The 14,150-nt window shown below is 35.7% G+C and overlaps 1 protein-coding gene across 1 annotated transcript in view; it reads left to right on the top strand.

Annotated features, from left to right (window-relative positions):
* SH3PXD2A (SH3 and PX domains 2A) overlaps nucleotides 1-14,150 on the top strand; it is a 243,262-nt gene that overhangs the window by 84,960 nt on the left and 144,152 nt on the right. Inside the window, exon 5 of the mRNA XM_015812791.2 lies at nucleotides 5,118-5,209. Coding sequence (XP_015668277.2) covers nucleotides 5,118-5,209 — 92 coding nt within the window. The remainder of the gene's footprint in view (nucleotides 1-5,117; nucleotides 5,210-14,150) is intronic.

The raw sequence follows: 14,150 nt of genomic DNA on the forward strand, positions 1-14,150 counted from the left end.
AATGGACCTAGGTATTTGCAAGACCGCCTCCTACCAAACACCTCCCTTCGGCCAGTCCGCTCCCACAGAGAGGGCCTCCTTAGAGTGCCGTCGGCCAGACAATGCTGGCTGGCGACCCCCAGGGGGAGAGCCTTCTCTGTGGCAGCTCCTGCCCTCTGGAATGACCTACCCCCCGACCTACGTACAGTTGCGGACCTGCGCCTTTTTCGCCGAGCCCTGAAGGCCCATCTATTCTGTGCGGCCGGCCTGGCGTAGTTTGATTATGTTTTAGTGGGGGGTTTTGTATGGGGTGTTTTTAGAACAGGCCTGTTATTTAATTTGATTTTAGAACAGAAACTATTTATTTATTATTGTGGTTTTTAGTATCGCCTGTTCACCGCCCTGAGTCCCGTAAGGGAGATAGGGCGGTATATAAATTTAATAAATAAATAAAAATAAAATCTACCTAAGGCACCCCTTCCACCAACATCCTTCAGATGACCGGTGGAAAAATAAAGTCTTCAAGACCTTGGGAACATTCTGTGACTTAATAGTCATGGTGTCCCATACTGTAGTGACATAAAGATTTTGTGAATTAATTTAAAAAATTGGAGACCAATGAAACAAATAATAAATTCAGATCAACCAGTTTATGAGAAGGTCTCATACGTTTATGAGAAAGACTTCACTGAGGTCCTTAAACTTTCCAGATCAGAGCTAGAGAACCTCACAGAAATCAGTCAACCATCTATGCTTCCAACAAAGGTCTCAGATACTAGGTCTCCTATTTATGCTTGCCTGAAGAATTTTTTATTTCACATCTATCTTCCCTAAGTGATTAACCAAATATATTTCATATATTTGGAATCAGGTAATGTGAGTAGATCTATTTTATATCACTGGTTTATTTATGGAACCCTTTTCTCAAAATTATTATCAATGTCATCATTTAAACTAAATAGCATTCTAGAATGAACTTTCAACAAAACATCTGAAAAATACAGAATGCAAAATAATTATGAAGTAGTTTGCATTTCTGAATGTATCTGTTAAATCTGAAAGTACTTGTGAAAGTGACCATATATAATATTGAATTTTATCATAAGAGAAAACAAACTATTTGGATTTGTGATGTATTACTTGTTAAGTGCAATTTGTGCCTTGTCCAGAAGCTAATCTTGACCTCTAGTTACATCTGAGAATGTAAACTTTCTGAGATTGAAGTTGGTGATCCTCCTTATGTGGCAAGTTGAATAAAAAACATGATTATGAAGTAATCCTGATATCCAAATAAATATTTTAGATACACTTGGCAATACAGCTTTATATGTTAAAGTTCAAAGAGGAAACTTAACTGGGAGTACTAGTTTAATAAGCATGTGGTGTTTTATTGGAAAGGCTAATTTACTACATTAAGTTGTAACATAAGAAACAATTGTAAAGGCTTACTGGCTTTTTATCCTTTTACAATCTCTTTATTCACTCACTTCAATTGCCTATTTGGGAATAATTATACCCTGTGCTGGGCTGACTAATAAGAATCCTAACAGAGTTTCTAAATCATCCAGAATATTTGTCCAGTTGGACTTCAGTCTAACCAAAACATATTGCTGAAACTTTGCAATAGACTTTTAAGACTTTGAAGTACAAAGTCTTCAAAGAAAAGAAATATCCATTCTAAACAATTTGTCCAGAAAAAAATGTATGGAACATCTTATGTAATCAATATTTACATGCAACTATTGATTCAATATCAGGAAAATGAAAGCTACAAGTCTTATACAAATTATATGAGCTCACACTAATATTTGCCATTAATTGTTCATTTAATAAGTACAAATTTTGTGCTTCAGAACAAATGTAAGGGCAATTTTACTTCCACTAATTTATTTCATTTGTTAATCAGACTGTCATATGAGAAGTAGTACATTGCGTTCCTGCAAGTCAACCAGAGATTATCAACACTTGTCAAGTGTTCTATTTCTGCCAAATGCTATATTTTGTATCAACTTACTAGACAGTAAGATTTCCTCTCATTTCTTTTCATTAGCTGCACATGTGTGACAATGAGTTGTAAGCAAAATATAAGCAAATAAAAAGTGCCCTAAATAAGAAAGAGTGATTAGAACATTTAACATCACAGCATAATCTATCATTCAAATCAGTATGTTTTTTATGAATCCTTTTATATATTATGTATATTTGGCAAATATATGAGTTAAATTTGTCTTTTGGAATGAATAGACTATGAATTATGAATGCAACTGACTTCCATACAAATTTAGAGCAACTCCCACAACTATATCAAGCTACCAATAGATCACTGTCTTAACAATACATCATTTGTCTTTTGAATATTTAATTGACTTCTTTTCCACAAGATTCCTTTCTGCTTTTTTCTTTCTAGTGCAAATTAAAAGGAATTCTTGGCAGTTGGCAGTACCTAGCTAACCTTGGCTGATCTTGGAAACTAATGAGGGTATTGGTACTGGGAATACTTGAAAGGGGGAATGCTTGGGAATTTCAGGGTTATTGGCTAGATTGGAAAGTAAAAAAAAAATCCTGGAAGAAAGCAGAAGCTTTAAACCAATCAGAATTTCCCTTTGTCAAACTTTCAGCCAAAGTAGAATCAGGGCAGGTTTATCTTCAATTTCTTTCTGCCTTCTAAGTTGATATTTACATAACAGGACTTTAAAGCTATCTCCATATTTTTCTTTAGCTTCATTTAGAATATGTAGTATCTAACTCAACTGTGGCAATCTGCAGTCTTTGAGCCACAAGTGATCTGCAGCCTAATTTTATATTTCCATAGTCTGTTTAATTGTATTACTGTAGAGTAATGGAAATGTTTATTCCTTGGATTTCTGTTATTTTAATTAACTTTTAAAAAGGTTTAGAGGCCTCTATATTCCCTTCTGTCTACTTAAGTTCCAGAGGGATCATTCAGTCTTTTATAAAATGACAAAGGGGCAAGGCTGCCCTTTTTATCAGTCAGTTTTTGACATTTCATTGACCTTTTCATTGAAACATCTGAATATTGTGTGTTCATTTTCTCTTCTGCTGTGCATAAAATAAAAAGAGCAATTTATGTTTTGGTTAAAATTTGCACCAGCACTTTGTCCATTAATAGTTTGAGATAGCATATTAGATTACCAATTAATATAAGAATATAAGATTTTTCATTTGTAGAGGAAATTTGTTGGGTATCATCTAAGACGGCTCTAGGAAATATTATGGTATGAATATTTTTTCTTCTTGAATTAACTCTACTTAATGGTTCAAGTATAGGTTTTATTTTGATGATCCATTTTCAGATTCTCTCATGACATACCTGGCTTCATAAAACATTTCCCACTCTGTCAAGCTATTTTTTGTTGTGCTGAAATAGTTAAAATATGCTATGAGTAATTTATCTGCACCTTTCAGGAATGAGTGGAATAAAATAAATAAGCCAAGAGCACATAATGGTTTGCAGTCCTTGTTTGGTGGAATCATTTCCATTATGATGTTATAGCAATCCAATTCACAAATCAGTCAAGAAATATACTGTTAACTCTATATACAAGAAAAGGGATGGACATTTTGATCTTCCTGACTAAGCATAGAATGCAAAGACTAGATGCCACCAAAGTAGTTGTGTGGCTACTAGAATTTCTATTCTCACTCCTTTCTTATTAGTTATATATAAAAAGTATTGCAGAAAATGTAAATAATGTGCCTCTATTCATCTTCAATAGAAGTAAATATAAATTAAAGCGATTGGGATTTTTCATGTAATGACAATGACTGGCTATAATGCACACCTTCCTCTTTCTATGGAGGTTCTCCATATTAAGTCTATTCTCATTTTTTAAAAACCTAAGCCTTAACCAAATCAGCAAACCATGATCCTTATAATTATTTATTTATGTATTGAATACATAGACCTGGCCTTCCATACCACATAACATAATTCTGGGTAGCTAACAATTAAAACAAAATAAAAAAGAGTAAAAGCACAACCAATAATGAAAAACACAAATAATATGATGATGATATAGCAATCAAGAACAACCACAATATATCACAATCAATATAACCAAGAAACAGACTCAGACATGCTATCAGGGCCTCAGGCCTGACAGCAAAGCCAAGTTTTAATGCCTTGCAAAATATCAGCAATACTTTTGGACCACAAAACAAATATATCTAAAATAGAGTCAAAGAGTACAAACTGGATCCCTTCTTATCTATGTACATAATTTAGTATAACGTCCAATGTTTTAACAAGTTTGGTGAAATGGTTAACACATCAAGTTAGAAACCGTGAGACCGTGAGTTTTAGTCCCATTTTAGGCATAAAGCCAGCTTGGTGACCGTGACATTTTCTCAGTCCTTCCTCTCAGCGGCAAACCACTTCTGAAATCTTGCAAAACAAGATTTGTCCAAGTAGTACCAAACACTGACTCACAAGTGCACATGCACGCCCGTACACAAACACACACAAACAAATTTTAATTCTTACATTTCTAATAGACAGTATTTGAATTATGAAGCAAATAAGATTACTGTTTTCATTGCTTGTTTAAATATAAAAAATATCTTTCGCTTGTTTGAATGATTCTTCTTCTTTTAAACATGCAGTTCTGATGTTGATATGTCATCAATCAGCCTTTTTAAAAGCAACACAAACTGAGCAACACTGTAATTCCCAAAATCTCCTGCCAATGTTTCTGCTGGTTAGTATGATAGAACTGAAGATGCCCACCATTAAAGTGATGCTTCTGAAAAGTATCAGAATGTTTATTATGAGCAGCAGTGAGAAAAGGGAACAGTACTAACATTGGTAACCATGTTAATAAGCTCAAAATTTAAATTTATTTAGGACTGTATATCTTGTATTTCCATTTGTTTAAATAATCAACTCAACAATTTTAAAATATGTAAAATGTAAAAAGTAATTGTAAAATGAATATAATTAATTTTAAAAATCAAATCAATACTAATTATTACATTATTAAAACTCTAATATTTGTTTATGAAAGCTTTTGTGCAGTTTGTTCTGTTTACCCACAGGTGTTAGTTAAGGTAATCCCAGTGTTTCTTATCTTTTTATTTCCTGGTTGCTTGGATGTCTAATTTCTCTTTCTTTTTAACAGGCCCTGGTAAAGCTTCCACCTCATATCTCACAATGTGATGAAGTCTTTCGTTTTTTTGAGACCCGACCGGAGGACCTGAACCCTCCTAAAGAGTAAGCTTCTGTTGAATTCTGTTGCTGTTCTATATAAGGAAGGGAGGAAGGAAGCTAAAGGTCAATACATTTTATCACATTCAAAGCATGAAAGAACACCTAATTTTATTTTATCCTGTCATATCACAGGGATATGGATTTGTAATTTGACAAATACAAATGAGGAATATATGTGTGTTCATTGTGCAAGAAGAACATTCAAAGAAACGTGCCATCTGATTCACCACAGATCAAAGTAACTTTTCTCACTTTAGTGATTTGGAGAATCATTATTTTGTTATATCCTGAGGGAAATCCTGCCAGGTAACAATAAACTTTTAATTTTATTGTTACCTGGCAGGATTTCCCTCAGGATATAACAAATAATGATTCTGCAAATCACTAAAGCGAGAAAAGTTACTTTGATCTGTGATGAATCAGATGGCACATTTCTTTGAATTTTCTTCTTGCACAATGAACACACATATCCACGTCCCTGTGATGTGACAGGATAAAATAAAATTAGGTGTTCTTTCATGTTTTGAATTGCAATCAATTTTCCTGGATGGATTCATTCTCAAAGATGGTATGAAAGACTTTGATTATGATCCGTGTCACAAATAATTTCCTAAAAACTATTATTTTGGAAACAGAAAGCAAAAATGGTCACAAAGAGAATACAGATCCTGCTGGAGACAGAGCAGAGTTTCCGATCCTTGATCCCTATATTACATAGAGTAGTTAGATGTACATCTTTCAGGCTGTCTGCAATTTACAAATTCCTCTTGCTGGAGATTCTGAAAAGATTTACAAAAAATGAAATGTCTTAACTAGTTTGCAGAAGTTTATAACTTCTCATTGTAGTGAACCTTGTTCACAATGAGTGAACTATTTCTGAGAGATCCTTGATATATCATGGTTTGGTACTTGCCTAATAACAATATAAAGTAATGAATGTCAAGATTTATTTATTTATTTATTTATTTATTTTATTGTATAGGACAGCCTACGACAAAAAAAAGAGATTTGCAATGTGGGTAGACCTCTACTTATAACCATTTGTTTAGTGGCCGTTTGAAGTACAACAGCACTGAAAAAAGTGACTTGTGACATGGTCACATGATCAAAATTTGGGCGTTTGGCAACTGACGTGTATTTATGACATTTGCACTGCTTATAATCTTCCCAGCTGGCTTCTGACATCCAAAGTTAACGGGGGAAGCCAGATTAGCTTAACAACTGCATGGTTCATTGACAACTGCAGTGATTTGCTTAAAAACTGTGGCAAAAAATATGGTAAAATGGCGGTGCAACTCATTTAAAACTGTCTTGCTTAGTAATGGAAATGTTGGACTCAGTTGGAGTCATAAATTGAGGACTACCTTTACAACTAAAGACTAGTTGGGGCATACCAACTGTGGGACAAGCTACTCTAACATCCTTGCTCCAACACCCCAAAAAATAGTCAAGATGTCAGGGCCTTCTGAAAGGCTAATAGGATTGGGACAAGTCAGATAAATTTCCTCAATTCTTGAACATTATATCCTCTTTAAAATGAAAAGTGCATATTTTCTACTTTAATTCACTATGCAGAGCTAGTAAATTAATAAATAAACATAGAAAAATACAATAACCTTTATGATATCTTTTTTTTCTTCAAATTACAGTGATCAAACTCTAAGACTTTGATCCTACTTGCTTGGGCATAATTGCCCATTTTTGTCTAATGTGACATACTTTAAAATTCTGGACTACAATTCCCCAAATTCCCAAATAGTATAATGTTCCAGAGAAGATTTTTAATAATAAAACACACTTAATATTTGCCTGTCAGTAAAACAAATCCTACTTCCAAAAGTTCAGTTTTGCTTATTAATTTGATCTTAAATTTCTAGCAATGAGCTATAATGGCTAAATATGTGAAAATTTTGCCATGGTACAAAACTGAAATTATATTGATAGTTGACTTGACCTTTATTTTTCTCCAGGTCAAGTAGAATACATCACCCCCCTTATCTAATAATATTTCTAATAATATTTGCCAAGCACTCAAAATACAATCACATGACCATGAGGGAAAGAGGTATGGCCATTGGAGCATCAAAAATGTGTCATCAGTAACTCTGGGGAAGTCCATTGTAACTTTGAAAGGTTGCTAAGCAACTGATAATTAACCCAAAATGATGTGGTAATTTGAATAAAAGTATGTATTAATCATATGTAAACAATACTGCTTGAGTAATAGATGAATTATTTAAACTCATACAATTAATTAACCAAGATTTCTATCAGATCTTTCCAAGAGGAAGGCTTCTTCTCTGAAGGTTATGACAATAATCTATTTTGCTGATCTACCATGATTGGCTTATTGATGTTTTTCAATTTGCTTTCAACTCAGAGAGGCTGACTGGCCCAATGTCACCCACCAGCTTCCATCTGTAATGGAGGACAGGATTCGTGTATCCCCACTTCTACTCTGTTTCAAGTAATACCGGTAGCTTGGTTCTGTGTACATCAGTCAGAAATCACCAGACAGTATGGCTATTGGCTATGCTGGCTTGATAGTTTGGGGTCTCTGATCTCACCACATCTTGAGGTCTATTGATTGGTGAAGGCTCTTTTAAAGAGCACTGTATAAGTTCAACTATATAAACAAATGATAGATAACTACCTTTTGGTCTGCACTGAGTGTCTTGAAAAATGCTTGATAAAATCACTGCTACACCATCTGTCTTTAAGCTGTCTGCACTGATGGCTTTGATGCCCTCTGTCTTTAGAAATATAAACAGCAGATCAAATAACCTCATGTTTTGACTCAAAATGACAGGCAGCTTATTGAATTATCAAGGCTTCTGATTTAATTGAAATTTCGGAGATAACCTGAGACCTTCCTTTAAGAACAAAGGTTCAGCTACCAGAGGAATTGCATTAGAAGTGTTGATCATATAAGAGAAGGGCTGATGATTGAGAGAATGGCCATGACAGTGAGGGAAGCAGTCAACCCCAACAGGAGTTAAGAAGGGGAAGGAAGGTCAAGAGGCAGATGGATCAGTGAGGTGTTCAAGTTACTAAAGAATAGAGTGAGCATAGGAAGGGTAGCTATTGTTTTATGTAGAATATTTTGAAATCTTAAGTGCTCAGTAAGAAGTCATTTGGAATCTGTGATGAACTCATGTGGCCTATTCCAATATAGATAACATTTCAAGATTGCATTTCTAACTAAACTACATTTGTTCCATAGATGTTACTCTGATTTCAAGCCCTTCTGATTTATTTTTGGTTGTAATTATATAATGACATTGAAATTCTAACTACACTAATGAAGCCCAGCTACGATACGTATCACACCCTGAAAGGCTTCAGCAACTTTCCAGGAAGGTCAGCTTCAAAGCAATGTGGCAAACCACAGGATATTACATATGACCAATTGCATTTGCTTTTAATTACAGTCTGAAAAATCATCAACCTACCACTGGAAGCTACTTACTAGTGTTCTGATCTTTGAAAGGAAATTATAGGCTTAAAGTTAAAATCCAAAACAAATAATTTTTGTATTACTGGGACAGAGAAGAACTCAAATATCAATAAAGGAGAGTATTTGTAGCTAAGGGTTTAAATGAGGAGTCCTTGGTGCTCTCTGCGCTTGCTTGTTTTCTTGCAGAGGTTGCATTACCCAAACTAGTTGATGTTACCTAATTTTGGTAATGAAATATCTGCAAGAAAACAAGCAAGCTCAGAGAGTACCAAGGACCCCTCAACTCAAATATCTTGGAGGAAAGAACAATATATTAGAAAGTAGTTTAAAAGCTCTTAAGACAGGCACGCTGGCTGAGGAATTCTGGGAGTTGAAGTCCACAAGTCATAAAAGGGCCAAGTTTGAAGACCCCTGTCTTAAGCCCTATATTTCCAAGAGACAACATTGTTGTGTTAACAAAATGATTAAGAAAAGGGATTCCTTTCATCATGTGTGTGAATTCTCATTTGATGTGTCTATCAAATATATGTTAGTGCATAGCTAAAAAGTGATTGACTAGTTTTTGGCTCAGGTAGTGGGAGCCTGTGTTATTAAATTAATTCTATAAAATATGTTTTAGTTAATTGGAAGTTAATATATTGTACAAATTTGACATTTATTCAAAATAGTTGGTCGGCTATAAATAATTCTTGCATTTATTTGATCCTGTTCCATTGTCAAATTCTGTTAACTATTTCAGGATTCTTACTTTCTTTTAAGGCATTTTTTTCCCTATTCCGTGTCTTTCTCTGGCATATATACATTGCAACCATAAGAGCTGACAAGCTGTTCTTTCTTTCCAATAATCTCTGGCAGTTATAGTTCTGGGGTGAAAGTTTTCAGTATTCAGCAAATAATAATACTCTTGAGTTTTCTGGAAAATGCTATTGCCTTCAGTTTCTTCTTCCACCATTTACTCAATTAAAAGACTTAAAGAAGAGATGGAGAATTGTATTTTTGTTGTTGCTGTACTTGTGGAAATCATTACAATTTTACAACTTCAACTGGACATGTTTTATCCTATACAATAATGTCCTTAACAGTCCACTAAATTCTAGAATTGTGTACTATATATATTAATGCAGATTAAAAACATTGGGTATGCATAGAGGAAATGCATGGCAAACATTCTCCAATTTTTTTTCCAACTACTTTGGCATAATAAAATGTTGGGTAATAAAGTAAATATTGTGCTTTAAGTGACTGTGAAGTTTAAGTTGACACTTGGGTATGAATGTTGAATATAAACACATGCATATGCGCCCTTTTAAATGTGCGCAAGCCTTGCCATCCATCTGTTATTCTGGCCTGCTGAGAGGAGACAGTATCATAGCATAGCTGAATTCCACCCCTGAAGTCTTCTTTAGACAACCCAGAAGCATAAAAGCAAAGCTGTTCTGTTTTCAGGCTGTGATAATAGTGAAGTAGTTGCAATTTGTTTTCAGAAGAGTCATGAAAACTGAAAAATAGATTTTGAAATGGTCCAAGGGGATAGCAATAGCATTTAGATATACCGCTTCACAGTGCTTTACAGCCCTCTCTAAGCATTTTACAGAATCAACATATTGCCCCCAACAATCTGGTGCTCATTTTACCGTCCTCAGAATAATGGAAGGCTGAGTCAACCTTGAGCCTGTGAGACTCGAACTGCCAAACCTGTTGGCATCCGGGAGTCAACAGAAGTAGCTTGCAGTACTGCATTCTAACCACTGAGACACCAGTAAAATTACAGTATAATTTTTCTTACTGCTCTTGTAAATCAGTAATGGAAAGGGTTTTTTCTTAATGTTATAATCTCCATTGAGAAAGGGAGATATACCGAAGGTATCAGTTCTGACTAATCTAAAAGGCCAAGTAGAATTAGTCTTGGCTGGTTAGTACTTTGAAGGGAATCTCTGAGATATCCAGGGCTGTAAGTCTAGACTAGGATGTCAAAAGCATCCTGAAAAAAAGCAGGAGAAAACAGCTCTGCAGTTTGTAAATCACCAGAAAACAGAGTTTGATTCAAGGTAGCTTTATGTTTACAGAAACAAGCGTGTTGTTGTCATTTTAGGAAGTATCAGTAACTTTGCAAAACCCTGAGCCTTAAATTAATAGAGGAGTTAGATCAAGGCAAGCAACTTTTTACAGATACAGTTTTGGCCATAGTAGTGACAAAGGAACATCATGAGAGGAAGCATAGACTGAATTTTCTTTCTTTTTTAAATGGGGGATTTTGCATTTAAGCTTAACTTTAAATACAGTTAAAGTTCAAATAGGTTATTTATTTTTAAGTATTCGAATTTATTAGCCTCTGAATTCCAATGGAGTCTGGTCTGAAATGCAACAACCAAAACAAAAAGTTGGAGTCCGCATGTAGTGTACAACTGCAAATGTATGAGACCAAGCAATGGAAAAGTAGCTCAGTGGGAAACAGAGATTAAAAGGTTATTTTCACGCTTTAGGAGGACAGTTTAATGGGGCAGTGCTTATCTCTTCCAGATCAAAATATCAAGTAGTGGTTGGGTAGTAAGCTAGGATACTTGAAAAGTATAAAAACTTTTCTACAAGCTTGTGCTTTGGTGTTTCCCGGTTAGGAAAAAGAAATATTTTTTGAATGTTGCTGTAATCTTATGGGACAAACCTTCTAGTTTATTTCAATATGTTTCTTCTAATTTCATGGACAGTAATCATTTGATTATCTTCAATTTATAACACCCCCTTGCAAATGTCATCTTATATGGGAAAGTAAATAAAAACAGAAGGAATATACAATGCATGCTAATCTCATGTTACAACAAATGCTGTGATTTTACCCATGAGACATTTAAGCTAAATTTGGATATATACCGTATGAACTATGTTCTATGGGAAAATATTTTTCTCTCCTGCCCCCAACTATTTTTTCAAAAAATGCTTGTAGACTTTACTTTTGAATCTCTTTCTCTCTCTCTGTCTCCACATACAAAATAAACATCAGCAGTACAGTGGTCCCCATTTAACAACTACTGGTTTAACAACTGTTCAAACTTGCAATGGCACTAAACAAAGTCCCAGCTGGTCCAATGTTCCTACAGGCATGTGATTTAGATGCTAATGCTTTCTGACTGTAGCAGCATCCTGCAGTTACATGATCATAATTTGAAACCTTCCCCCCACAAGCAAAATCAATGGGGAAGCTGGCAGAAAGTCAGAAGTTGCTATCATGTCAGGTCCTCACTTAGTGACACACACAGTCTTCATTTAATGATGTAGCTGTGGACTGCTAGAAAGGCTATTGCTAAGTGGCATGGTCATCTGATATCACACTTTATGAAAGCATCACTTTGTGTTACAAATCCTAGTCCCAATTAATTGTTGTTAACCAAGGATTACCAACTGTTATTGCTCTCCTACACCTAGTAGTTTGCCCACGGCACCCAAGGATTGACCACTTATGTCCTAACACACAAAGACAATATTAAGTATAGTAAATATATTATTGAGTTGCCACATAAAACATATTAGAGTTTTCCCAGTAGTCTGTATTTAAATAGCCCGCATTCTGATACGTTAAATATTTAGTTAGTTCACATACGAGTCACTTTTCTACTATTCTGGGCAATATGGGAAATGTTGTATGATTTGCCTTAGGTGCATTTTCAAATTTTGCATGTTATAATTAAGAATGTGTGAAATTGAAAAGTGAAAGCCTATTAGACTTGCTTCTGGGGATTAAAGCAATATACAGTTAAACTTTTCTTCCTTGCCTTTTTCACTTTCCCATGACCTTGAATGGGGGTTGGTAATTACTATTTTTGTAAAGGTCTTTGTGGGGCAGAGTTTTAATGCTGTAATATATGTGTTAAATTATGTCCATATGGATTTGTGGGTATAGGAATTAAATACATAATAACTCCCAATGATATAACATGAAAGTACAGCTCCAACAGTGCCTGCATGTAGACATTAAAGGGTTATTAATACAAATGAACACTTTATATAGGAAAACAAATTTAGCATCACAGAGTTGGCTTTCAGCCCATCTCTGAATAACAACAAAGAAAGAGAGGTTTAAAAACTGTGGCCTTAGCCTGATGTATGAAAATTTACACCTTTTGCATCATTCAAGGCTCGGTTTACATGAGTTACCTGGCGCTTTTCAAAATTTCAGCCTGACTGCAAACCTAATGATGACGGTGGAAAGAAAGAAGTGAGACTTTGCAAATATATTGAGTCAAGAGCTGAGACTTTCAGTTGAAAATTTCAAGGGAAATTGCCTCATTTTTTCTCTAAAGCATTTGTTTCCTTTGATAGATTCTTCTGGAGAGTTACTTCTTAATTTGTCAGAAAACAAGATGGGCTTTGTTTCTAGGCAACCCAGGAAAATAATAGCAGGCACTATGTGAATGTAATTTGAAAGAAAGTGTATGAACTATATTTTATTTGTATCCTGCTTTTATTATTTTTCAAATAGCTCAAGGCGGCGAACATATCCAACACATCTTTCGCTTTTATTTTCCCCAGTTGATCTGAGAGAGTGCCTGCCCCAAGAACACCCAGCTGACTTTCATCTAGCTGGTGCTTTAACCACTAGACCAAATTGGCTCTCTGTATTATATACCAGGGCTTTTCAACCAGTGGTACGGGTACCACTTGTGGTACATTGGCACCTGGCAGGTGGTACGCGACCATCCTAGAAAAATGTTAGCAGGGGAGGGGAATGAGCTGAACTGGTGGCAGCACTGCACAAGCCTGAGCGAGAGATGGCTGGAGCTGCAGGGCTGTCAGGGCTCAGCGGAAGCACCAGGATCAGCGCTTCTTTGGGACTGTCAGGGCTCAGTGGAAGCGCCAGGATCAGCGCCAGGCTTCAGCTGGAGCTCAGCGCTGATCCTGGTGCTTCTGCTGAGCCCAGAAGAAGCGCCGATCAGCTGGAATGTTGCAGCATCTCCAGGGTCTTGTGATTTACATTCAGATGCTTAGCAACTGATTCATATTTATGACGGTCACAGTGTCCCAGGGTTATGTGAAGTGACCAAAACCTGCTGCAAACAACCAGCAGACAGGGGGAATAAAAACCAAACACCCCACCCTACCCCACCCCCGCTGCCAATCCTCAACAGAAATGCTCACAACAATGAAAACCTCGGACAGGAGGAAGAGCGCAGGCCGGCAGGTGGGCAGGCAGGTGTCTTGCTTGGCTGTGCCTTGGGGGGCACTTTTTTCAGTGCCATTGTAACTTCGAACAGTCACTAAACGAACTGTTGTAAGTCGAGGACTACCTGTACTTTATCACTGTTTTCCTTTTTTTTTTGTCAAGTTTTTGACACTTTGCTAGGCAACTGGTGGTACTCGGATATTGCCATATCCTAAAAGTGGTACAATGGGTGAAAAGGTTGAAAAGCCCTGTTATATACTACTATAGGTAGTTCTTGACTTATAACCATTCATTTTATGATGGTTAATAATAATAATAATAATAATAATAAT

Source organism: Protobothrops mucrosquamatus, unplaced genomic scaffold (genome assembly GCF_001527695.2).
Source record: "Protobothrops mucrosquamatus isolate PMUCROS unplaced genomic scaffold, P.Mucros_1.0 scaffold110, whole genome shotgun sequence".
NCBI lineage: Eukaryota > Metazoa > Chordata > Lepidosauria > Squamata > Viperidae > Protobothrops > Protobothrops mucrosquamatus.